This window comes from Acomys minous, assembly GCF_964271855.1.
Source record: "Acomys minous genome assembly, chromosome: 14".
NCBI classification, from domain to species: domain Eukaryota; kingdom Metazoa; phylum Chordata; class Mammalia; order Rodentia; family Muridae; genus Acomys; species Acomys minous.
This window is the reverse complement of record NC_140496.1, coordinates 8784128-8810458: the sequence shown is the minus strand read 5'-3', so window position 1 is coordinate 8810458 and position 26331 is coordinate 8784128. Positions and strand designations below refer to the sequence as shown.

Here is a 26331-nt window from a genome sequence, read left to right as displayed (position 1 = left end):
GCAACCACATGGTGGCTCACAACCATCTATAATGAGATCTGGTGTCCTCTTCTGGTGTGCAGGTATACATGTAGGCAAAACACTGTATACTTAATAAATAAATAAATAAATCTTTTTTAAAAAAAGAATGAAGACAAACATAAGCTTCTCTGGTTAAGAATTTTAAAATCTAAACCGGGAGTGGTGGCATATACCTGTAATCTCAGTGTTTAGAAGGCTGTGGCAGGGGGATTGCCACAAATTCAAGGCCAACATAGGTTACAGCGAGGCCCAGGTCTCATTAGAAACAAAACCTGGTTGTGGTGACTCAGACCAGTGAACCCAGCCTCTTGGGAGGAAGCATGAGGATTACATGTCTAGGGCCTCCTGGGCTACAGAGTGAGTTCAGGGACAACCTGGATGCCCTGGGCTTGAGTTACAAGCAGTTGTGAGCTGCCCAACATAGGTGCTGGGAACCGAACCTGTGTCCCCTGCAAGAATAGGAAGGACTAAAAAGCTACTGAAACAGGACCAGGTGGTATACATCTTGACTTCAGCCTTTGAAAGACAGCCGCATGAGAATTAGGAGTTCAAGTCCATCCTCCTACATCCAAAGTCTAAGGCCAGCCTGAGCTACATGAGAACATTTTTTTAAAGATTTATGTTTGTTTGTTGTATATACAGTGCTCTGCTTGCATGTATACGTGCCTGCCAGAAGAGGGCATCAGATCACATTATAGAAGGTTGTGAACCACCATGTGGTTGCTGGGAATTGAACTCAGGACCTTTGGAGGAACATCCAGTGCTCTTAACCTCTGAGCCATCTCTCCAGCCCCACATGAGAACATCTTGAAGAATCCACGTGCCCAGGGCCCACAATCATACACACACAGAGCAGACAACCCAATTCATTTTTCTTGAAAAACACATTTATTTCTGTAAACTGTTGGAATGCCAGAGATGGTCCTCACAGCCCAGTCCGGTGCAGTATTCTTCCCCAAAATGAAAAGCGCAAGGAGAAAGGAAAAGAACCACCTTCGCACACCCACGAGGAGCCAAGCCCACCTCAGCTTTCTTTCAAAGCAAACAAAGCCATCTTTGGAATTTGTGGTGCAGATTCCAACTGGCACCTTCCAGGTGCCAGCCTTCCTGTTTGCAGGGGACCTTTCCATCCTTGTCACCCTGGGAGGCCCTGAGGTTTACCCTGAACTCCCACCACAGCTGGACTCAGACCTCTCACACTTCAGAAGGACTTTGCCAAAAAGGTGGTTTAGACCATGAGGCAGAGCCACTGCCAGGCAAGATTTAAGGCAAATTGTCACTCGGTACACACCCGACCCAAACTTGTCACTGCTGAGCAGCATCTACTAGATTTACAGCTTAGGCCATGTTGCACAGGGTAGAAGTGAGGCCTGGAGCTAAGTCCAGGGGTTCTGAGAAGCATGTGTGAGCTCATGGCGGCTTTAGGATATGAACAGCTCCTGGCATGGTGGCCGGCATAGGGCTAGCAAGAAACAGCCAGGGCAAGCTGCGATGGCACCCAGACCGGGCCCCAGCAACTTGAGGCCAGGGTAGCTCAGACCAGGCAAATGCCAGGCCAAGGGCCACTGGCAGAGAGGCACCTGGGATATGACGGTGTGCATGGCCCTGGTACCAAAATGATTTTCCTTTAAAATCAAAAGGGGGCGGGTCCCAAAGAATGATACTTGGTGAGCTTGAGCGGGTGGGGGGAGGGGTTGGGGGGGCTGCACACACTGGTAGCGCCGGCGCCTCTCATGGCTTCTCCTCCCTGGTGGGCTGGTGACTCGAGGTGGCTGTCTCCTCCTTGGTGGAGCAGGCAGATGGCTCTGGGGTGTGGGGCTGAGGCTACTCTGTCTGAGCATCGTAATTGGCTCCTCCGGCTTTCTTTAGCTCACTCCTGATGAAGTCTTCCTCAAGCTCCTTCCGATCGCTGATCACAAACTCCTTTGCAAAATTCTGCAAGGACAAAGAAGAGCTCAGAGTCTGTCGGTCCAGGGTTGCCCTGGCAACGCAGCAGGAAGCCCTGGCACCCCCAGACAGTCACAGCGAATTGCAATGAAATCATGCCAACAAAGCCTGTGCCAGAAGCCCAGATCAGATGAGCAGTGATGCCATGCCCTCTAGGCTGTGGGCTGGACCCACACATGACTCTTGGGACTGTCTTCTCCTGGCTGTGTCACCTTGGGCAAGTCCCTTCCAACCGTCAACTTCTCCGTCTGTGTGGAGTAGGACAAGAGAGTGGGGAGCTGGCCAGAGGGAAGGAAGTATGAGACGGCTCAGCCACTACTAGGCCTGAGTCCACCCACAGGTGACTTCTTATCAGATGACACCGAACCATGAGGATTACTTTATTTTATATGTAGATTATAAGCTACAATAAACCAAGAAAATCTCAAGGGAAGCCAGAGAAAGCTGCGGCTACTGGAAGCACAAGTCCAAAGGTTGGAAACTTCTCCACATAAGGAGCCGGGGGTGGCAGGGCACACCTGGAAAACCACCATTGGGGGGGGGGGTGGAGGCAGGGGGCATGGGAGTTCAAGGCCAGCTTCAGATACACAGAAGTTCAAGGCCATTGGAGTCTATATGATAAGAGGTGCAAACACACACACACACACACACACACACACACAGCATGTGCATCAAACGCTACACACCGTAGCCCCACACCTGCACCAGTACTCGGGGAGAAAGCCAGGGCCTAGTCTTGTTATTCAAGCGCTCTACCACAGAGCAACATCCCCAGGCCTGTGGCTGCGTACTTCTATAAACACACACGCTGTGCTGCGGGCCCTGAGACCGATATGAATCCCCAACTATGACCCTGGGGCTGTAGATCTACTTGAGAGAAATGAAATCACCTGGGCAGGTTAAGAACGCACCCAGATCTCATAGCAGCGTGATTCACCGACAGCCAAGCACCCCCAGATAGCTAGCCAATAGACGGGGTGAGATGATATACACAGCATGGATGTCCCACGTGGTGAAGCATTAGTTAGTCAGCAATGAAAAGGAACGGGTGAACCTCTAAACATGAGCAAAAGCAGGCAGACGTGAAAAGCCACCCAGTGTCTGGTTCCGCTGACAGGAAATGTCCAAAAAAAAAAAAAAGGCAAATCTACAGAGAAAGCAGACCAGAGGTGACCAGGGATGGGAGACAGAACAGGAAATGATAGAGGGCATCTAAAATTGCATGTGGTAAAACTGCCCAGCTCTTGGAGGTGACCGCAAACCAGGAAGGGTCAGAAGGCCAGCTCTCTCCACATGTGGAGGATAGTGTGCCCCAAATCATCCGATGGCAACTTTTAAAATCCAAAAAAACACCAGGCGTGGTAGTGCACGCCTTTAATCCCAGCACTTGGGAGGCAGGGGCAGGTGGATCCCTGTGAGTTCCAGGCCAGTCTGGTCTACACAGCAAGTTCCAGGACAGCCAGCGCTACACAGAGAAAAATCCTGTCTTAAAAAACCAAAAAGTTTAAAAAAAAAAAATCTCAAAACACAATCAAGATTGTTTCCATTTTACAGACAAGACAGAGGCTTGAGGCTACAATGCCCACCCAAGGTCACGGAGTTGTGACTACCGTCTCAGAGGTAGAGTGCTTACCTTAGCAGGCCTGAGCCCTGGGTTCAATCTCTGGCACCACCCTCCTTACTATTTATAAAGAAAGGGAGGCAAAAATCTTTGGAACCAAAGAGGGGTGGTTAAAATGGTTAATTGTATATTAGGTGAATTTCACATTAATAAAAAACAAAGTAAACAAAGTCACCATCGCACCAAAAAGATGAAGGTCTCACTACTATTTATAAAGAAAGGGAGGCAAAAATCTTTGGAACCAAAGAGGGTTGGTTAAAATGGTTAATTGTATATTAGGTGAATTTCACATTAATAAAAAACAAAGTAAACAAAGTCACCATCGCACCAAAAAGATGAAGGTCTCAGTTTTCTAGAAACCATGCACAAGGCCACCAAGACATGAAGGGCTATGGAGGAGGGGTTAACACTTGCCAAGAGGGACAGCCTCACACACTCTGACGGAATCCACTCTCAGTACATAAGGCTTTTACCTGGTTAAGATAAGGCCTGGGGAGGGGTGGGGGTGGGAAAGGCTTGTGCAGCCCCAAATGTAAAACCCCTTCCCACCAGCAAAGCTAAATGTATATGCATGTGACCCAGACAGAGGAAGGCAGGGGACCTTGGTCAGAAAAAGAGAATGGAGAGCTGACTTGTGTCTCAACTCCCAGCCCATAGGCACAGGGGAGGGGCAAGGGTGCCCCAGCAAGGAAGTCAATGGGCCAAGAAGCTTAGAAGAGGAAGTTCAAAGTCCTCTGCCTGTTGACAGCCATATATGGCAATCTAAAGAAGAAGGAGAAGTCTGTGTCAGGAACAGGAGTTTAGGAAGGCTGATAAGGGCTAAGAAATCTAAAGGGAGGCGTTAGAGGCGGGGTGCAGCTCCAGCTGAGGTGTCTGTCACGGTACAATCAGGCAGTGTGGTAACCTCAGAGGGCTGGAGACCGCCCGTGAGTTTGAAGCCAGTTTGTCTTACATAGCAAAACCCTGTCTCAACAAAACAAACAGGGGCTGGGCATGCGGCTCAGGCGGCAGAATGATTGCCTAGCATGCACAGAGCCCTGGGTTCAAAGCCCCAGTGCTGCATATAAACCAGGCGTGTTGGTGCAGGTTTGTAATCCCAGGCAGAGGCATGAAGTTCAAGACTGGGTGGGGATATGGCTCAGCAGGTTAAAAAGGTGCTTGCTTGCCGGATGATCTCAGATCTATCCCCACACAGAGGAAGGAGAGACCAGCCCCAGCATGTTATGTGGACTCTACATGCCGCTGTGGTGTGCAGAAATCCACACACAAAGTTAACAAATATGACTCAGTCTCAAACAGGAGATGAGACTAATGAGCCATACATAGCAATAAATATAAATGGGCTAAATCATTTACGCTCTGCCACATATATGACATACACATATCCACACATGCACACATTTACATTGTCCTGAACTATCCCCAAATGCATGACTTGGGCACTATGCTGGCTGGTTTGATGTCAACATGACACAAGCTAGAGTCATCTGAGAAGAAGGAGCCACAACCGAGAAAATGGCCCCATAAGATCAGTCTGTAGGTAAACCATTTTCTTAGCTAGTGACTGCTGAGGGAGGGCTTAGCCCGTTGTGTGTAACACCAGCCCCTGGGTTCTATAAGGAAGCAGGCTGAGCAAGCCACGAGGAGCAAGCCAGTAAGCAACACCCTTCCATAGGCTCAGCATCAGCTCCTGCCTCCAGGTTCCTGTCTTGTTTGAGTCCCTGTCCTGACTTCCTTCAATGATGGACTATAAACGCTTTCCTCCTCAACCTGATTTTTGGTCATGGTGTTTCATCACAGTAATAGAAACCCTATGACAATTACCAACCTCAAAACTTACCTAGAAGGACCCCCTGCCCTCTACCTCCCCTCCTACCTGGCAGTCAGTTTCAGACCTAAGGGAGCCACTAGTCAGTCTCCAGTGCTATAGGGGAGTCACCTTCCTGGTATGTTAGTAAAAAAAAAAGAGCAGAAACCAAGAGACATCACCAGGCAGATGAACCCTGACAAAGGATCAACAAGATCAGAAAGAGAAAGGAACTGTTCACCTGCATCCCTGGTGACAGGTCATATCCCACACCATGTTCACCCCCTTACACACACACACACACACACACACACACACACACACACACACACACACACCCAACAGCCACAAGGAGAGGCAGGTAGCAGGACCCAGGCTACACCTTACTGAGAAGTGTTTTGATGGCACACGTGCAGCCTTACACAAAGAGAAGCAGGTGCTGCCAGCTCACCCACAACCAGCACTCACATTCCCGGACACTGGGCTTGACCATCAGGTGAGTGTCACAGGTCATGGGCAGCAGTGGCCAGCACACTGCAGGTTCTGGTAGCTGAAAGAAAACCATCTAGTCTGAAAGCTGAATGAACCACAGAGGACACGCTCCCATCAGAGAGCCCTGTAGCTGACCCACTCAGGGGCAGCAGGGCTTGGCATGGGTCCCTCGCTTTACCCTGCTGGTGGCTTCCCAAGTACTCACAAGGGAAGCCTGAGAAGTTCAAAAGTCACCCAGCTGTGACTGTCCTGTGGTTCAAGACAAAAGAAGAGGATGGAAGCAAATGTACAAACCCCACTAAACCCCACCAACCACCTCTGTTTTTGACAGAGGCCCAGAGAGGGGAAGTGAGTCATTTGAGGTCACAAAGCAAAGAGCCCCATGTTGGGCCTGCTTTCCTCCTTGCCTGCCCCTCCTCCAGGCTGCAGCCCTAAGGCTGCAGTGCTACCTGTAGGAGTCCAAAGCACAAAATGCCAGTCTGGGCACTGTCACCTTAGATGGTTGATGTTTTGTCCAGGACCCTCGTATAACTCTACTCTGAAGGTTTCTAAGACAAGGACTTGGCATGTTTTCCCCCAGTGGGATTGTTCAAAGGAAGAGGCCCCTTCAGCCATGTCCAATTCTGGAGGCATCAGGCTTCCATCAAAACGGCCTGTAAAGGTGGCTGACACACTTTGTCCCCAGAACCTTTCTCAGATGCAAAGTGGACCCCACATTGCTCTCCTTGAGAAAGGGATCCCAGTAAAGGAGGGGTTAGAAAGTAGGTCTGTACACACACACACACACACACACACACACACACACACACACACACACACACACACACAGCAGCCTTTATTTGCAGGGCTGGATTAAGATATGCATAAATATCTCCTATCCTTGATTTTTTTTAAATATTTTTATTTAATTTTTAGATTTATGTGCATTGGTGTGAGGGTGTTAGATCTTGGAGTTACAGACAGTTGTGAGCTGCCATGTGGGTACTGGGAATTGAACCCGGGACCTTTGGAAGAGCAGTCAGTGCTCTTAACCACTGAGCCAACTCTCCAGCCCCTATCCTTGATTTTAAATTGTTCCCTCCCGCCTTTTTAGACAGAATCTCACATAACCCAGCTTGGCCTCCAACTTGCTGATAATCAAGGATGGCCCTGAACTTCTTCTGATCTTCCACCTCTCCAGTGCCGTGCTTAAGGCAAACTCTACAGAACCAGGCTTACAGATCCCCTGAGCAACATCCCCAGCCCCTGACTCTTTTTTTAAAAAGGGCTCTCGACTGCATGGCTCAAGCCCAGTTTTCTTGCTACAGCAGGCTGATAATAGGGTTTAGTCTGAGATGCCCATGCCTCAAGCAGCCTGTCCCTCCCTAGCCTCAGTTCCTCCTCTGCAAACAAGAACAGAAACCGCATGCACGTTGGGGCTGTAATGAGAGCCTTGGCACATGCAAAGAGCCTGCACCCTTGCTGGGTGTGCCCAGCACTGGGCGAGTGCTGACTGGCTCTTGTAAGTGATGTAGCTTTCCCTTCGGCCTCAAGACTGCAGGGAAGCTTAGCCTTCAATGCCCCGGGTCCTTTCCTCACCCCCAGTGTCCATCTGCAATGAAGGGCATCCCCAGGGCAACACCCAAAGCTGGACTAGGGGAGAGCTGTGGGGAAGAAGGAAAAAGCCTGCTGGGGAAAGGAGGTGGCTTCCACTACACCCAAGACACGCAAAGAGATCCCTGAAATCTGCACTTGCTTAGTACTCAGCAAGGCCACCACTCGCCTACGCCCTGAGAGGCCAAATTCCAGTGCTGTGGTTTTCTCTAAGAGAAGAGGAGCGGGGTCCCCAAAGACACCATTCGGTGACTCTGGTCCTGCTCTGTGCTCCTGTGAAAGGGGAAAGGGAGAAAAAAGGGTCCTCCCAGACGGATCCCCACCAGCCATTCTGGGGTCCTGTCCATAGTGTCCATGGAGACAAAGAATAAGACAATGTCCCAGCATGGACTCCAGAGTCTATGAGAAACCAACACAGGACCATGGCATGGTTCATGGTTAAGGTTCCGTGCTTGCTTTGGGTGAATCTGGAACCCATGAGCATCTCCGAAGTACAGGGTGTAGACTCTCACCCACGCGCATAAGCTGAGGCAGGGAGTGGACAAGTCACCTGCTCACCACAGTCAAGTGCTTTTCCCCACCTGGACTTCCCCAAGAATTCTAAGCCAAAGACCTCTGAGTGCTGAATAAAAGCAATCAATCCCCAGCAGCCCTTCTTGACAGGAGAAAGGACAACCTCACAGGAGGCTGAAGTGCACAGCAGCCGGTGGCACGCCACTGTGAGCCCTGCCGCCCCCCTGTGCCCTCCTACACCTATTCAGAGCCTGAAAAACCAAGTCCTTAAAACCCTACCAGGAAGGTATAATTTACTCAAAAAGAGCAGGTTCTTAAAGCAGGCATGACTCATCAAAGAAAGATGAAGGAAACAAACGGATTAGAAGGGCCACGTGTCTAACAGATTCAGATAAAGGCACAGGCCACCCTCCTGCTTAGTTAGAGAGGCAAGGGAACACCACAGGTGGGCACATAGTGATATCGCAGGAACAGGATTCAAGCAGACAAATGTCCCAAGATCCTGCTGTGAACAGGCGTAGACCAAACCAGCTCAGAGCAGTTGATCCCATACCTGGAAAACAACCCCCTTCACGGCTATCCCTCTTAGCGTATGGGAAACTGCTTAGGACCTGCTTCTCCACCTCCCAGAAGTTCACCAAGGCCTTGACCCCACCTGGCCTGACCTCCGACTTATCTAGTTCAGGAAGGGCAAAGGAGTAGGAAACATACTCCACTTCTTACTCCTGTGCCATGGCAGACATCACAAATCGATTGTAGCACCTTCTCTGTCAAGATTCCACCTCAGAATTCTTAACCAGAGAGCTTCAAGCATTCCCTACGAATTGGTCAGTTGATAGGTCAGAGGTCATATCCAGGCTGGGTCCTCAACTTCTGTCTAATCAAAACTGCCTACAGCTGGGGAACTAGCTAAATAACAGAGCACTTACCCAATATGTATGAGACCTTAAGTTTAATCTCCAGGATCACAGAGAGAGAGAGACAGAGAGAGAGACACACACACACACAGAGAGAGAGAGAGACAGAGAGACAGAGCAAGAGAGACACACAGAGAGAGAGAGAGAGAGAGACAGAGAGACAGAGCAAGAGAGACAGAGAGAGAGACACACACAGAGAGAGAGAGAGAGAGACAGAGAGAGACACACACACACACACACAGAGAGAGAGAGAGAGAGAGAGAGAGAGAGAGAGAGAGAGAAGAGGGAAATAAATAGGCACAGATTTTCTCGTTCCCAGCCACATGCATGTTTGGTAATTTCCTCCAAAGAATCGGTAAACAGAATTGTTTTAAAATGACAACACTTAGCCTCAAAGATGTTCACTGTCAGCAAATACCAGGATGTGTCCATAATTCAACAAAAAATGAATACATAAGTTAAAAGGGGGCTTGCAGTTGGGAGAGTGCTTGCCAAGCATGTACAAAGCCCTGGATTCCACCCAGCACCGTATAAACAGCACTCAGGGGCACATACCTATATCCTCGCCACTTAGGAGGTAAAAGCAGGAATTTCAGGGGTTCAAGGTTACCTCAGCTACATATGGTGAGTGCAAAACAAGCCTGGGCAACATGAGACCCTCTCTCAAAAAGAAGGAACTGTACATCTTTACCAGCACTTGTCCTATTTATTATTTTCATGCTGCTGTGTGTTACAATGACATCCCGCTGCTCAGACAAGGAAACAGATTCAGGAAGGGGAGGGGCCAGAGACATGATCTGTGAGCTCCTGGCCAAGGTTGGCTGAGGTCCACAGGAGAAAGCCTGTACATGCCCAGCATCAGATTCACGTCTGGGGTGGGCACTCACAGAACAGCCTGGCTGCTGTGACCAAGGGCCACGCTTGCACAACTGTATACGGTCTAGGCTCCTTCTGAAAGGTATTGTATAGAGACAGAAGAAGAGAGAGGCACCAGAAAGGGGGTGAGCAAAGCCCGCAGTACACACACCCAGGATGCTTGGCCCACCAGGGGTAGGCCTTGCACCCTCTCAAACAGCAAGGGTGCTCCATGGTTCTGTGTTGGACATGGCTGCTAGGCAGCTGGCAAGTGCCACACCCAGGCAGGCTGGCCATGGGGTGGGAGTGGGTCTGGTGAGGGGTGGCAAGACACAGCTGGCCACGGAACGATCAGCTTCATTTATGTGCTGGGCTTCTCCCTGAGCAAAGCCAGTCCCGCTCCCCAGCTTACAGCCTTGCCAGGCTCTACTGTGTGTCAGATGAAGCCCCACCTTCAAAATGGCCTCCCTTGGGCAAGTTAAGATGGCTCAGCAGGTAAAGGAGCTGGCTGCCAAGCTTGTAACCAGATTTTGATCCCGATTCCCAGAATCTACGTGGTGACAGGAAAGACACCCCAATACCTGTCCTCTGACCTCCACAAGCACCCACACACAGCATACATACATACATAATATTTTTAAACTCAATAATAAATTAATACAAAGAAATAAAAGAACATGCAACTTAGGGCATTTTACAAGGCCAGCCTGATCCGCTTTGACGCGAGGCAGCCTGGTCTGGCACCGGGTAGTCTCCCCTGCTGGCCACCACATTGTCCCCACAAGCTGGCAGAGACACTAGAACAATGGGCTGGTGTCTGGACACCAGCACACAACAGTGTGGCAGGGTGACCTCAGTCAGGCAGGCTGTGTGCTCAGCACATTCCCCTAGAACAGTCCAGCTTCCTGCAGCTTCTGCTGCCCCGAGGCAGGTGGGGAAAGGGACATTTGTCTGCTTTTCCCAGCCAAGGACCCTTCAGTGACCTTTCTAACCTCCATTTCCACACGGGCCTCAATCCCCAATCTTCCTGCCTCCATATTTGGGTGCTGGAGTTACAGGCAGGCACCCAACCTGGGCAGGAACCCCAGCTCCTCATCTGAATAATCCTAGCAGGCGTCTGAACTGGAAGCTCATTGTAACTGCAAGGCATAAGCCCCACCCCTGCCCCAAGATGGCGGGTCAGGACAGAGGGTGCCCAAATCCAGAAAGAAACAGGTCAGGAGAAGACATGAGCCTGGGTCACCCTCACCTCTCCCTGTGGAGAGCCAGCCGATTCTAGATTCTACTTTACTTCAACTTCTCTAGCTGGGCAGTGGTGGCACACGCCTTTAATCCCAGCACTCGGGAGGCAGAGGCAGGTGGATCGCTGTGAGTTCGAGGCCAGCCTGGTCTACAAAGTGAGTCCAGGTCAGCCAAGGCTGCACAGAGAGACCCTGTCACAAAAAAACAAACAAACAAACAAACAAAAAAAAAAAACAACTTCTCTGAGCCTGCAAGTCCACAACGGGGAACTAGTAGTATTCCCGACATGCCAGAGAACCCAGGTCCCCGAGTCACCCCTACTCCCAGGTCTACTCTGCCACCCCAGCAAGTTCTAGGCTCACAGAAAGCCCGGCTGGGACTGCAGCTTCGGCGGCAGAGTGCATACACGAGAAGCCTCCGCACCGCAACACCACAAGCATGTAATAAACAGCTAAATAAGCAGTCTAGCAGTGTGTGGTGGCTCCTTGTCAGCACTTGGGGGGAAAAAAAAACGGAGGCAGGAGAATCACCATGAGCCTGAGGTCATACTGGGCTACAGAGTGAGACCCTATCTCAACCAAGTTAAATTAAAACAAGATAACAATGGGGCCAGCAGATGGCTCAGTGGGTGACGGTGCTGGTGGTGCAAACCTGATGGAAGGCAAGGAAAGGTGGAAGGAGAGAACTGACTGTATAATGTTGTGTACACACACACACACACACACACTCCACGCAAATGAGACAGAATTAATGAAAAACCTACATTACATGCGATAAAGCTGACTACCATGTTTGGAAGGCAATGGACCCTCCTAGGATTTCTACAGAGACCATCCAGTAGGGGCTGTGAGGAACTCAAGCAGGAAAATGCTGCACAAAGACCTCACTTTAATCTTCGGGACTCAAAGGAAAAAGAAAAAGTCGCTATAGCCAGGCTCTACCTTCAATCCCAGAACGTGGGAGGCAGAGATGGGGATTTCTGTGAGTTCCAGCACAGAGAGTAGATTCCAGGGCAGCCAGAGATACCAAACAGAGAGAGACCCTGTGTGCGGCTAGTTTTATTACAACTTGACACAAGCTATAGTCACCAGAGAGGAGGGAGCCTCAACTGAGGCCTCACCCACACCTGTGGCTGCCTGTAGGGCATTCCCTTAATTAGTGATTGATGGGGGAGGACCCAGCTCCTTGTAGGTGGTGCAGTTCCTGGGCTGGTAGTTCTGGGTTTTCGCAGGCTGAGAGCTGGGCATGGTGGCACACACCTTTAATCCCAGCACTCGGAGGCAGAGGCAGGAGGATCTCTGTGAATTCAAAGCCAGCCTGGTCTACAAAGTGAGTCTAGGCAGCCAGGTTCTGTTACAGAGAAATCCTGTCTTGAAAAACAAACAAACAAACAAACAAACAAAAAAATGCAGGCTGAGCAAGCCATGAGGAGCAAGCCAGTAAGCAGCACCCCTCCATGGCCTCTGCATCAGCTCCTGCCTCCAGGTTCCTGCCCTGTTTAAGTTTCCCCCCCAACCCCGATTTCCTCCAGTGACAAACAGTGAATCGTGTGGAAGTGTAGGTTTTTCGAGACAAGGTTTCTCTGTATAACAAGAGCCCTGGCTGTCCAAGACTCACTTCGTAGGCCTTGAACAGCAATCTACCTGCCTCTGCCTCCCAAGGGCTGGGACTAAAGGTGTGCGCCACCACACCTGGCTAAATTTGTTCCTCCTTCACTTGCTTTTGGTCACGGTGTTTCATCATAGTAATAGTAATCTCACTAAGACACACTGTCTCAAAAAAAAAAAATGTTTTTAAAGGCAGACAGTATGTCAGCCAGGGAGTGGATGGGAGCCAACGGCAATTTACCACATCCTTTTTTGTTTGTTGCCTACATTTAGGTCTGTGTACCACCTGCACACAGTGCCCACCATGGAGGCCAGAAGAGGGAGGGCATCAGATCCCCTGGCACTGCAGTTGCAGAGGGCTGTGAGCCGCCATGTGGGTGACGGGAACCAAACACAGGCCCGCTGGAAATGCAGCCAGTGCTCTTAATCACTGAGCCATCTCTCCAGCCCCATGTTTTTTTTTTCTCTGCACATGTCACTAGGTCCTGGGCAACAGCTACGTTGGAGAGCTGGCCACATCTACTCTGGTCACATGAACAACAACTTGGTGGAGTTTTTGTTTGTTTGTTTGTTTGTTTTTGAGACAGGGTTTCTCTGGTAGCCTTGGCTGTCCTGGACTCGCTTTGTAGACCAGGTTGGCCTCGAACTCACAGAGATCTGCCGCCTCTGCCTCCTGAGGGCTGGGAATAAAGGCGTGCACCACCACGCCAGACTGACCAACAATATGGATAAGCTAAAAGAAGGACGGGCTCTGGCTTCTAGGCTTTAGGGACCCCTTCTACATGCTCACCTAGCTTTGCCATTATAAATTCAGATTTCCTCCTTTGGGATGGCCCCTCACCCAAACCCCTAAACACACAACCTCACTATAGTGCCATGGGTATTACTACTGTCATGCTTTAGTGACCAAACTGTGACAACGCAGTCCACGGTGTTGTGAGCGTGCACCCAGCAAGTGTGAGTAGTGTCCCTAAGATAGGTGCTGTCCCGGGAAAGATCACATTGTCCCTCCTAGGTCCCTATGGCTACTACTAGGACCCATCCACAATGGGTCGGGCACTGGTCTCCATTCTGGTCGTCTTGTCTGTGGATGGTCAGATGCTGTGTTTCTGTGGTGGGACAGTCAAGATGGCAGAGTTCTGGCCCTAGCTGGCACCCTAAACAACGTTAAGAACTTTCCCACCCTCCATCCCATACCCCCCCCCCTCCCCCAAGGATGGTGGCCCATGCTGAAATGCAGCAGGGCACATTACCTGGACCACTTCCTTCACCAGCGTCTTGTCGGTGCCCGTCTTGGCACGCTGCAGCCCACTCACATCCTCCCCGATCCACGTGATGAGGGCAAACTTGGACCTTTTGCTCATGGCATCACCGGTGGTGAAGCGTACGAAGGCGAACAGCCGGACATCATCTGTGGCCAAAACAAAGAGAGTATGGCACTCTGTAAGGACTCTCTGACACCATGTACCCTGGGAGAGGCCATGAGCCACAGGCATGCCCAGTCAGAAGGTGGAAACTAGTGGGTACCAGTGTCCTATGAATTACAGGATTTTGTACAGTATCTCTGACCTTTACTGCTAGACACAAGAGCAGCCCCCAAGTTGTGACAAGCAAAGAGTCTCTACACACTTTCTTTCTTCCTTCTTTTCTTCCTTTCTTTCTTTTTGGTTTTTTGAGACAGGGTTTCTCTGTGTAGTGTTGGCTGTCATAGACCAGGCTGGCCTCGAACTCACAGCAATCCACCTGCCTCTGCCTCCCAAGTGCTGGTATTAAAGGTGTGCGCCACCACCGCCTTGATTGATCCTTCCTTCCTTCCTTCCTTCCTTCCTTCCTTTCTTTTTTTTTTAGACATGGCTTCTCTGTGTAGCCTTGGCTGTGCTGTCCTGGACTCACTTTGTAGACAAGGCTGGCTTCAAACTCATAGGCATCCGCCTGCCTCTGCCTCCCCGAGTGCTGGGATTAAAGCCATCCACCACCACTACCCACTGAGCTCTCTTGCCAGCCCAAGCAGTTTGCACTCACATGACAGTATTGCAGAGATTGCTACATTTTTAATTTTTTTCTTCAAAATCTAAATGTTTACGACAGTTGGAAACTTATAAAAATGTCACTGGTAAAAAAGTGCACTCGAGCACGCGCACACACATCATTTTTAAAGGACACGCCTGCGCAACCATCACCACAGCCTAGTTCCAGAACATTCTCACCATCCAAAAAGGAAAACCCAGACCCAAGAGCAGCAGCTCTCACACTCACACAGCCCCACCCCACCCCCAGCATGGGAGGGGTGTCGGGTGTGGGCAGTGTTTTATGTACTGTGTCCAGTAGCCAGCACTGAAATGTCTAACTGGATTTCACCCTTGACCTGCAGGGGAGGCAGGCCCCCATTCCAGCCACCTCCCTGCCAGGCTTCACACAAAAGACCCCCAGTGTCCGTTTCCACAGTGACGGTTTCCCAGTTCTACAGTGTCAATGTGGACTCTTGGGCTTAGTGACTGTGGGTCCTTGCCAAAGGCTCTGTGTGGGGAGGGTGGCTGGAGACCCTGACCTCAGCCTCCATTCAGCCAAGTGCAGAGCCTGCCAGAGGTGTCTGGCTCTCCCTGCCTGCCTCTTCTCTGTGTGACCCTCCCCCTGAGTGTTAGTCAGCTTTCCTGTGATGCAAGGGGACTTTCACAAGGTGGCCCTTTCAAGTCTAGCTGCCCTCCATCCACTTCAGACACCTCTATGTGCTCTGGACATCACCACACACTGCAGCAATCATGTTTCTTTTTAAATTTTTATTATATTTTTTATTATGAGTAAGTGTAAATGATGTGTCCTCGGAGGTCAAGAGGATAAATCTACGGAGTCAGTTCCCTCCTTCCACCTTTATGTAGGCTCCAGGGATTGAACTTAGGTAGTCAGACTTGCGTGACAATCACCTTTACCCACTGAGCCAGCTCGCAAGCTCCTTGATTTCCTTTGAAAGAGTCTCTAGTAAAACTTGTTTAGGACACAAGGAATTAGCCTGTGTGCAGAAAGTAAGACACACACACACACACACACACACACACACACACACACACACACACACACTCCTAAAGGCATTGGGAACCGTCCAGAACCTCATGCTGACTTCATTTAAACAACCATGGGGGAGGGAGGGAGGGGAGGAGGGAGGGAAGGAGGGAGGGAGGGAGGGCACTTATGGAGTGACTGGCTGGGTGCTTATCTAGCAGTAGTCTGCTCAAGAACACTGCTGACAGACACATTTTCAGAAGTCCGAAGTGACACTGCACTTATGAACGCTGGCCACCGGAGATCTGGCCGGACAGATTGTCGGCTGAAGGCAGACAAGAAGGCCTGTGGGTCTCTGCAGCATTTTTACCACAACATCAAAGCCCTGGGCTGTCACTGCCACCCCAGCAGCATGGGAGAGCAGGAGGCCCTTTTGGGAAGGCCAATCCCATTGTTCCTTTCCTCAGAAGTCATCAGAGGACACACCCTAAGCTACCCCCTTCTAAGACAGCGGAAGGGAGCACGGAAACACGGGTGACTGATAAGCAGAGGGAACTTCTCCATGTGTGCACATGTGTGTACACGCTAAGGTGGCAAACTAGGCAGAAGGCAGAGCACCTGGGCCTGCTGTCATTCCTCTCAACAATACTCTGACCCCATAGGACTTGGGCGGTAAGGAGCTAGAACAGCGGTTCTCCACCTTCCCTAACGCTGCAACCTCCCCTTATAACGTGGTGATCCCTAACCTGAAAATTATCTTTGTTGCTACTTTACAACTGCAATTTTGCAGCCGGGCATGGTGGTGCATGCCTTTAACCCCAGCACTCAGGAGGCAGAGGCAGGTGGATGGCTGTGAGTACGAGGCCAGCCTGGTCTACAAAGTGAGTCCAGGACAGCCAGGGCTACACAGAGAAACCCTGTCTTGAAAAACCAAACCAAACAAATAACTGCGATTTTGCTACAGTTATGAATCATAATCTAAGTCTCTGTGTTTTCCAATGGTCTTAGGCGACCCCTGTGAAATGGTCATTCGACCCCCAAAGGGGTAGTGACCCACAGGCTGAGAGCCACTGAACTAGAGTTGGAGCCTGCTGAAGTCTAGGAGCATGGTTCTCAATCAGTGACCTGTCCTAGCCTTTCTGCACACAGGACCCCAAAGGTCATGTGCTTGCTCTGCTAATCCGGGAACTCCAGGGGCGCCTCAGGAGTGGAACTTGAACAAGCCCCTGCTCTGATTCTGAGAGCCACTATGGAACGAATAAGGTACAGTGGGGATGTTGGGGTGCTAGCACAGGGATGAACCCCTACAGCTAGTGGGGACAGAAAAGAGGAAGTACTGAATTCAACCCCACCCCTTCCTCCTGCCCTACGCCCCTTCATTTTAAGGAAGTGATCAGGCCAAGCTTCCTGAAGAGTCTGGTCCCCCTTTTCCACATGACCCGCTGCAGGATCAGAGGCATAACCATCAAAGGTGACAGGGCTGTCCCTAAGTCTCACCCTCCCCCCTCCGCCCGCAAACCCCTCAAAAGCTACAGCAGAAGAAGAGGCCTCTGAGCAGTGTCACAGGGAAACCAGACTTGCTTCTGTCTACTTCCTCACTCACCTAATATGTCAAGAGGCCGAAGACTGGGGGCATGCACTACAAATCCACTTGAACCCCACAGGGGACATCACCAAGGGTAACATGAGGCCAGGCCCATGCTGAAGAGTTGACGAAAGTTCTGCGCCTTCCATGTGTGTACCAGGCCCGGGGTTGATGACACAGGACCCTCCACCTCCAATTTAGGAACGGTGACACCTTCCTCACATCCAGAGAGCTTCTCTCATGAAAGCCACAGGCTGAATTAGACCCTAGCCAGAAATCCTTGACCTGCTTATCTGCTGCCTCTTTGCAGGCTGCTTTCTTTGAAAGCTGTGGGAGCAGGTGGGTCACTCACTACAGGCTCCTGCTTGCTCGTAAGGCTCCAGGCCTCCATCTCCTGAGCACCCCATAAATAATAGTGGGGGGCCAGTGGGAATGCTCAGGGCACTGCCTGGACCCTCCTGCCTCTGCCTGGTTTCTCCCCAGCTTTATCCCCCAAATGGGCCCTCTCTCTATCCGTGCCCACCCCAAAGGGAGTTAGGAGTTGAGGAATGGAGGGAGTCCTAGCAAGAATAAGGAAGAAGAGAGCCCCCTGAGGCCAGGCAGGGGATGCTGGGCAGGGACAGCAATAGGGATGGATATGGGAGGAACAGAGTGACAACAAAGGGACGTCACAGGCAGTGTCTAAATGGACTGCGGGCCAACAGAAAGTAGAGAAAAAGACAACGATTTTTTGCTATTTGTGCCCTGAAGCTGAACTTCAGAGTAAGAGAAAAGGAGAAAGAGGAAAGCGAGAAAGCCCAGGATCATCTCAGGCAGCTCCTGACCTTCCTCCTCTCAAGCTCAGAGTTGTGCAAACAAAGCTCAGAAAGGGGAAACTCCCCCACACCAGAACTCAGCAGCCATTTTCCCAAGGGGAGGAGGTTGCAATGAGGAGCAGGGGGCTGCAGGCTGGGGGGGGGCTGTAGGCTGGGGGGGTCCGCAGGCTGGAAGGGGGGGGCTGTAGGCTGGGGGGGGGGCTGTAGGCTGGGGGGGGGCTGTAGGCTGGGGGGGTCCGCAGGCTGGAAGGGGGGGGCTGTAGGCTGGGGGGGGGCTGCAGGCTGGGGGGGGGCTGTAGGCTGGGGGGTCCGCAGGCTGGAAGGGGGGGCTGCAGGCTGGGGGGGGGCTGCAGGCTGGGGGGGCTGTAGGCTGGGGGGTCCGCAGGCTGGAAGGGGGGGCTGCAGGCTGGAGGGGGCGGCTGTAGGCTAAAGAAGGAGCTAGAGGCTGGAGGGGAGGGCTGCAACTCCAGGAAGCTGGGAGGAATTGAAAAGAACTTCGACATTTTCCCAAAGCCCAGAGGAGGCCGGGCGTGGACACTGCAGCCTGGCTCCTGCAGCACCAAGCAGAGGAACACAGCCGCAGAGGGGACGAGGCTCTCTTCTCATCACAGGGGAAGGAGGCAGGCATACCATGACAGAAACTGTGCTACTGATGAAGGCACAGCCTCTCCTCCCTCTGCCCTCACTGTACTCTGTGGACTCCGTGCTCAGGCAGCAGAAAATGAAGGAAAAGATGGGAGTCTCAGGCTGATTTGAAAGCTCGGTAACAAATGGCCTCTGTTCACGACTCCACAGGCCCTGGCTATCCAAAGCAAAACACATATAAAGTGCACCAGCACCCTCTTGTCCCCAACCCCTCACCCCGGTTCTTTTGTTTGTTTATGTTTTTCTTCTTCCAGACAGGGTTTCTCTGTGTAGCCTTGGCTATCCTGGACTAGCTTTGTAGACCAGGCTGGCATTGAACTCCCAGAGAACAGGAATCAAAGGCATGCACTACCACGCCTAGCCCCCCCCCCCCTCTTTTGGTTTTTCAAGACAAGGTTTCTCTGTGTAGCTTTGGCTGTCCTAGACTCACTTTGTAGACTAGGCTGACCTTGAACTCACAGTGATCCACCTGCCTCTGCCTCCCAAGTGCTGGGATTAAAGGCGTATGCCACCACGCCCAGCTCTCTCTCTTTTTTAAAGACAGGGTTTCATGTAGCCCAGGTTGGCCTCAAACTCATAATGTAGCCTATGATGACCCCCGAACTTTGATCCTCTTACCTCTACCTCCTGAGTGCCAGGATTAAGACACGTACCTGGCTTATATGGTGCTGGGAGTAAAAACTAAGGCTGTGTGCATGCTGGGAAATTATTCTACCAATGGAGCTACATCCCTACCTACTCAGGAGGACGACCTAGGCAGGAGGATTTGCAAGTTCAGTGCCCATCTGCTCACCTAATATGTCTTATTTGAAAAAAAAAAAAAAGGAAAAACAGGCCTGGAATACAGCTCAGCGGTAGAGTCTTGCCTAGGTGAGCAAGGCCTTAAAGTCAACCCCAGAACCATAGAATAATAAGGCCAATAATTTTGAACTAAATAAATAAAGCCTAAAAGACATCTCTGTCTACACTGGCTTGTTTTCTCAGAAGATGGGTGCCTGAGTCTCCAGAGTGATCTCACTCAGCACATGGGCATCTGTGTGCACAGTTTTGTATCCGTGGTCACACTGCAAACACTCTGAGAGGCACCGCCCCTGACCCCACCCCCACCCCCACCCCCTCTCGCAGCAGCCCAAACCATTCTGGCTGAGAGTTCTCTTCAAACACTGGCGACCAAGCTTTCCTGAGAAAATGTGGTAGAGGAAATGGAAGCAGAGTACTGCGGGAGCCCCAGGGAATAGATTGACCCGGAGACCCAAATTACACAGAGAGCCCCGGGGCGATGCACAGGTGTTTGAGCTAATCAGTCATCTCCCTCACCCTTAAATGGAAGACAAGGTGCTGAAACACCATCTAGACAAGACACCCTAGGGCCACTATAGGGTGTGGGGCGTGACTGCTAGAGCGCTGGCAGGCCCCTGCAAGCACAGATTTGCTCAATGTAGTTTTGATAAGTCAGCCACTGGACAAGCACACAGCCAACCTGTGATTCAGAAACTGCGGGCTAAAACAGATCCCTACCCTCAAAAAATAGACAAACTGTGAGTTCAATGACACAAAACACCCAAATAGTTGTTACTGGCACATCAAAGAAAGAAGGAAGTGAGCTCTTTTTGGAGGTTGTGATCAAGGAAGGGCTATATTGGATAAGATCGTGTTTGGTCCAAGTCTTAAATAATAAGTTGGCCCAGAGAAGGTCTCGTGTAGCCCAGGCTACCCTTGGAACTGTGCAATCAAAGATGACCTTGAACTCCTGATTCTCCTGCCTCCACTTCTCAAGTGATTGGATGATCGGATTACAGGCCACTAACACGCCCCACTATTTTCAGTTTGTGCTGCAATGAGAACTGAATCCAGGCTCACACGCACGCATGCACGCACGCCGCTAGGCAAGCATTCTACCAGAGGAATCTACCACAGCCAGTCTGGAAAACTACATCTTGTTCCTATTAATCCTAGCACACAGACGGTGCCGGGCACCGGGCATACTCCCAGAAAGAGCCTTCAACAGTCACCTCTGTGGTCCTCCTCAGTGTCAGCTGTTCAGTGCAGTGGGAGGTGCCATTCCCCCTGGGCATAGTCAGTGTGACTGCCACCCCCAGAGAAAATGCAGGAGATGCAAAGGGAGCTCACGGGCCACCTAGCAGCTGACAGCATTTGCGCACTGGACTTTAACCGCATGCATGCGCACAGGTGCACATGCACAGGTTCAAATGCCCTTACTCAGCTGCCGGCCTGGGAAAGGCTGTGAGGTGGGGGCCATGCCTCCTTCACACATATCACCCAACAAGCTCACACAGGAGGGGATCACACGGCTGCCCCAGACAAGGGGATGTAGAGAATTTGACTCTCATTCTCCAGACAGTAACACAGTCTGTTCTCCTCCATGGACTCAGGCGACAGAAGCTCTTGGACTGGCCTGACACATAGCAAGTTTTGGAAGTGACCAGACAAGCTTAACAATAAAGGCCTTCATACCTGTCATCACAGCACTCCGGTGGCTGAGGCAGGAGGATTGTAGCCCTTTTTTTTTTTTTTTTTTTTTTTTTTTGGTTTTTCGAGACAGGGTCTCTCTGTGTAGCCTTGGCTGTCTTGGACTCGCTTTGTAGACCAGGCTGGCCTCGAACTCACAGCGATCCGCTTGCCTCTGCCTCCCGAGTGCTGGGATTAAAGGCGTGCGCCACCATGCCCGGCTCGGAGGATTGTAGCCTTAAAGCTAGCCTGGGCTTACATGGACACACTATGTTAGAAAGAGGGCGGGAGGGAAGGAAGGAAGGAGCTGGTGAGATGGTAGGGAAGACAAGAACACCTGTGGTAACCATGGTAACCAGAGGACACTGTTAACAGAGACTTCAGAGCGACAGGCAGGGAAGTGAGATAGGCTGGGTGCTGGAGGGCTCACCTAAAGCCACAGAGCAGCCCGTCCTGGGGGACACAGGTCTCTAGACAGTCAGATCCCACCCTGAGGATGGTTTTTTGAGACAGGGTCTCTCTGTGTAGCCTTGGCTGGGCTGGCCTCGCTTTGTAGACCAGGCTGGCCTCGAACTCACAGCGATCCACCTGCCTCTGCCTCCCGAGTGCTGGGATTAAAGGTGTGCGCCACCACACCCAACCCCCCATAGGGAAATCTTAAGGGTAATTGTGTACCCAAGGACCCCAGCCTCCCATCATAGCATGGGCCTCATTGTATCACTATGGCTCCCCTCTCTCTTTACAATTTAAATTTTATTTTATTAAATTTCTTGTCAGTCTAACATCAATGTTCTGACCCCTGGAGCTGGTGACAGTGACCTCACTGTGACAAAGGAGCCTCCACTGATATAACTTGGTGGAGGACAGGATGGGGGATGGCCCGGAGTGCTGGCTTGGCTAAACGCCACGACAAGGTCCTAAATGGAGAAGAGGGAGGTAGGAGAGTTAGCACCAGGAGCCGGCATGAGAAAGGAGTAGACAGACACTGCTGGCTTTGAAGGGGGAAGGAGAAAACAGAAGCCAAGGGTACATGAAGGTCACCATCAGCCACTGTTCTTCTTAACACTACCAGCTTGCTCATTGTCGGCATGGGTGAGTAGAAACAATAGAATACAAAATCAAATGACAGTAAGTACATCAGGCCAGATGAAAGACCAGCAACGCTGGAAACACCATCAGAGCCTGGCAGGTGATGCAAGGATGGTGAGTCCTGGACCAGCCAGGGCTGCCCAGACCCTGCCTCAATCAAAATAAATAATGAACAAGTATTTGGGCAGGCCTGTCAATCCAGTCACTAGGAAGGATGAGGCAGGAGGAGTGAAGTTCAAAACCATCCTGGGGGGCTGGAGAGAGATGGCTCAGTGGTTAAGAGCACCACCTGCTCTTCCAGAGGTCCTGAGTTCAATTCCCAGCAACCACATGGTGGCTCACAATCACCTATAATGTAATCTGATGCCCTCTTCTGCAGATAAAGCACTCATATGCAATAAATGAAATAAATAATTCTTAAAATCTTTTAAAAAATCTTTTAAAAATTAAAAAAAAAATCCTGGGCGGCTTGGCAAAATTCTTATCTCAAAATGAAAAGAGGAAGAAGGCTGGGGCCCAAGCTCCATGGCGGCACTTCCCAGCATGCAAGAGCCCCCGGGTTCAGTCCTCAATATCGTCCCCCACACCAGATCCACTGCAAGTTAATTCTGAAGTGCATCGATGACATAAATATTAAAAGGCAATATAAAATCCCATTCTCAGAAAAAGGCCTCTAGGGACCAACGCTCTGAGGCCGCCTCTGAGAGCAGAGCACACACAAGTGAGAGAGGCACTCTGGGACACAGGGTTGCAGGAAGATGCCTGGCGTGAGGCCAAAGCAGCCATGTGGTCAAGACTATTGACAGGGGCCATTTGCTCTGCACTGATTACTGAGTCGGCGCTTCTGAAGGGGACAGTGGGACTTCCTCTGCAGACTCAGCCCTTGGGTGTGGCTGGGGACCACTTAGACAATAGTGGGATGTGGTGCTGTTTGCACACTCCTGTGTGCTCCCAATACAGCAGAGTGAAAGGACCAGGCTCTGTCCCAGGCTCAGATCCTAGCAGGGACAGAAAGGTCTGTGTGAGGTGGCCTTGGGTTTTGCTATCCTCAGGCCCTGCTCCAGGTTCAGCTTCAGGAGGACCCTAAGGTAAAACAATGCCCAGGTGCCAGAGGATGGCTGAGCCCGGTGCTTTAGACCTGCCTGAGCAGAGGCTAGCTCTTTCAACACACAGGGGGACACAGAGAAGCTAGGTGACTTGCCGAGGTCACATGGCTCACATGCAGATGACACTGGAGGCCGGGCTATAGATTTCCTTCTCAAAGTAGAAACAGAAGGCCTGTCAAGGGAGCAACACACTCATGGGGGAAGAGCTTAAGCCCTGGCTACCATAAACATCACCAAGAACAGGAAATCTCTTCAGGACCTTGCCTCCCACCCCCATATATATATAGTCAGTACCATGAGGACAAAGATGGTGTCTGAGTAGCAGGGACATTTACCCTGGGCCTCTCCTGGCATCCCTGGAAAGCAAAATGGAAGAGAACACAGCAGGTAGGAACCCTTGCCCACAACGTCTAAGCAAGAAGGGGAGGGCAGCGTAGGGGGGGCAGGGAAGGCAGTGGGAGGGCCGCAATGCTTCCGCTTGCAGATCTTCAGGTCTTCCACTGTCCACCCCACATGGTAAAGGAAACGGGCAGGCTCCTCAGTGGCAAAATAGCGAGGCAACCCTGCCTCCAGGTGTTGGTGTTTACAGTCCCTTTTAGATGAGGGACATCTATGAAAAAGACCCCACATGACCAGGTTCTCTGCTCAGTGAGTCCAGGGGTGTGCGTGCTAGCTAGCTAGCCTGTCCTGAAGGGCTTCCAGGTCATTCCCGGCAAAGGGACCTTCTGGACAAAAGCCATATAAAAATGCTGTTGTGAGTTGAGGGGAGAATCTCAAAGTGAACTCAGAAAGTCACTCCTGGCTGAAGGACCAGGTCACGGGGTCAAGGACAGGACTGGAGTCAGCCCAAAGGCCTTATTTAGTAGCTGTGAGACAAGGCCACCATGAAGGACTCTTAGGCTGACAGGCAGGAAGGAAAGAGGCAGAAGAAGAAAGAGCAGAGAAGCTCCAACCAGCAGGAGGGGGCAGGGTGGAGGGAGAGGGCAAGTGGAGGGAGGGGGCAGGTGGAGGGAGGGGGCAGGTGGAGGGAGAGGGCAAGTGGAGGGAGGGGGCAGGTGGAGGGAGGGGGCAGGTGGAGGGAGGGGGCAGGTGGACGGAGGGGGCAGGTGGAGGGAGGGGGCAGGGTGGAGGGAGGGGGCAGGGAGGTTTTTTTCTGAAAAACAAGGTTTCTGGTAACACCAGAAGAGGTAAGTAAAATGCAAAAGAAAAAGGAAAAAGAAAAAAGAAAAGAAGACAAAGAGGCTAGGCACAGTGGCAGCTCATTCATTTAATGCCAGCAGACAAAGGCAGGTGAGTTACTATGATTTTGAGGCCAGCCTAGTCTACATAGCAAGTTCCAGGCCATGACTCCACAGTGAGACTGTCGAAAACAAAAACAAACAAACAAAAAACCCAAGAAGGAAAATAAAGCTGCAAAGGGAGAGGCGGGGAGGGGTGTTTGTAACACCCAGGAAACCCAGAGGGAAGGCTGCCAAGGCTGCAGGGCTCCTGAGGGTGGAGATTAAAGGTGCTGTTCTAAAGAAAGAGGGGCACCGACTGCTCCTGAGAAGATAGACATCTGCCAGCCTATACCTGCAAACATGGGCACAAAGCCAAAGGCAAGAAAAACTTCACCAAGCTATAAAGCCAAAAAACTAACATAAGCTATATTTACCACCCTTGAAGATAAATAAAATAATAATCCACCAGGTATGGTGGCTCACACCTTAATCATGGCACTCAGGGGGTGATTTTAAGACTATAAGGCCAGCCTGAGCTACACAGTGCGTTCCTGACCAACCTGGGCTACAATCTCCAAAGGATAGAAAAGAAGTCAAATGGCTCAGGGAAGTGAACAAACTATATAGAACAGCTTCTGGCATGGCTGGCTCAAGGGGTCCATGCCATGCCAACTGGCCTCCAACTCTGACCTTTGCCTGAGCCGCCGGCAGGTTCTCTGTCAGAGGCAAATGGGTCCTGTGATTCCAAGCCTTTATTATTCTCTCCAGGTTTAATCCCAGAGAAAGATTAAAGGACTCTTTCCTAACAGCCCTGTCCAAAGTCCCAGTTCCAGAAGCAAGCCAGATCAGCTTGAGAAGTCATGTGAGGCCCCAACCTTGAGCTAATCAGTGCAGTGGTGATGGCTTGTTCTGATTGGCCAAGTCTGGGTCACATGTCACCTGAAAGACACACACACACACACACACACACACACACACACACACACACACCATTCAACCCTCTCCCACAAAGGGCAGGATGCAGGTCTGTGTCCTTAGTCAAAGAGGCTTCAAGCTATTCTGCTGTGAGCTGACCAGAGAGCATCATGGGAATATCACCTAGCCTAGCCTTCACCTAACACCTCTGGCCAACAAGCTTCATTGCTGACACTCTGAGTACCCTTCTCCAGGGAACACATGCCACATATCCAGTTTGCTTCAGTCTGCCTTGGCCAGGCACCTCTCGAGACTTACAGCTGGCACTGTACACATATTGAGCATGTACTTTATGCTGGGCAGCTCTTCTTCCCCTCATTTTATCATCCACGCTCATAGAGGCCGAAACAGAGAATCTGGGAGACCTGCCCAAGGTCGCAAGGCACAGCCAGGCTTCAGTTAAGAGGAAAGACTGGATGCTGTGCTGTTCCTTCCCCACAGGCTCCCAGATCTACACCAGAGCACTGGATGCTTTCCCAGAAGCCTGGGTTCTTTCCAAAGGAAACTGCTTGCAGCAAAGACTTTGGGTCCATCGGGAGAGAATTGGTTAGACAATGTTGCAGTTGACAGAGTGTTATGTAGCCGTTTTAAAGGGGCCACGGAGGGAAAAAAAAAACCAGACAGCCCCAGCAGGGAAGGTGGGTGGCCCCACAGCCACAGGCCGATCCCACTCTGGAGGGGAAAATAGAGAGAAGTATTTCAAGAATATAGACAAAAAACTAGGTCCACCATCACGCGGTCAGTCCTCTTGAGAGACTATGAACCATCTGCTGAGTGTAGGAATGTCTCTACTGCTGCACCTCCCCTGGGTTCTC

The 26331-nt window shown here is 51.1% G+C and overlaps 1 protein-coding gene across 1 annotated transcript in view; it reads right to left on the bottom strand.

Moving 5' to 3' along the window:
• Positions 1-886: 886 nt before the first annotated feature.
• Positions 887-26331, bottom strand: part of COTL1 (coactosin like F-actin binding protein 1) — a 30566-nt gene continuing 5121 nt past the window's right edge. Inside the window, exons 3-4 of the mRNA XM_084757496.1 lie at positions 13869-14026; positions 887-1956 (exon numbers count right to left, since the gene is read on the bottom strand). Coding sequence (XP_084613622.1) covers positions 1846-1956; positions 13869-14026 — 269 coding nt within the window. The 3' untranslated portion in view covers positions 887-1845. The remainder of the gene's footprint in view (positions 1957-13868; positions 14027-26331) is intronic.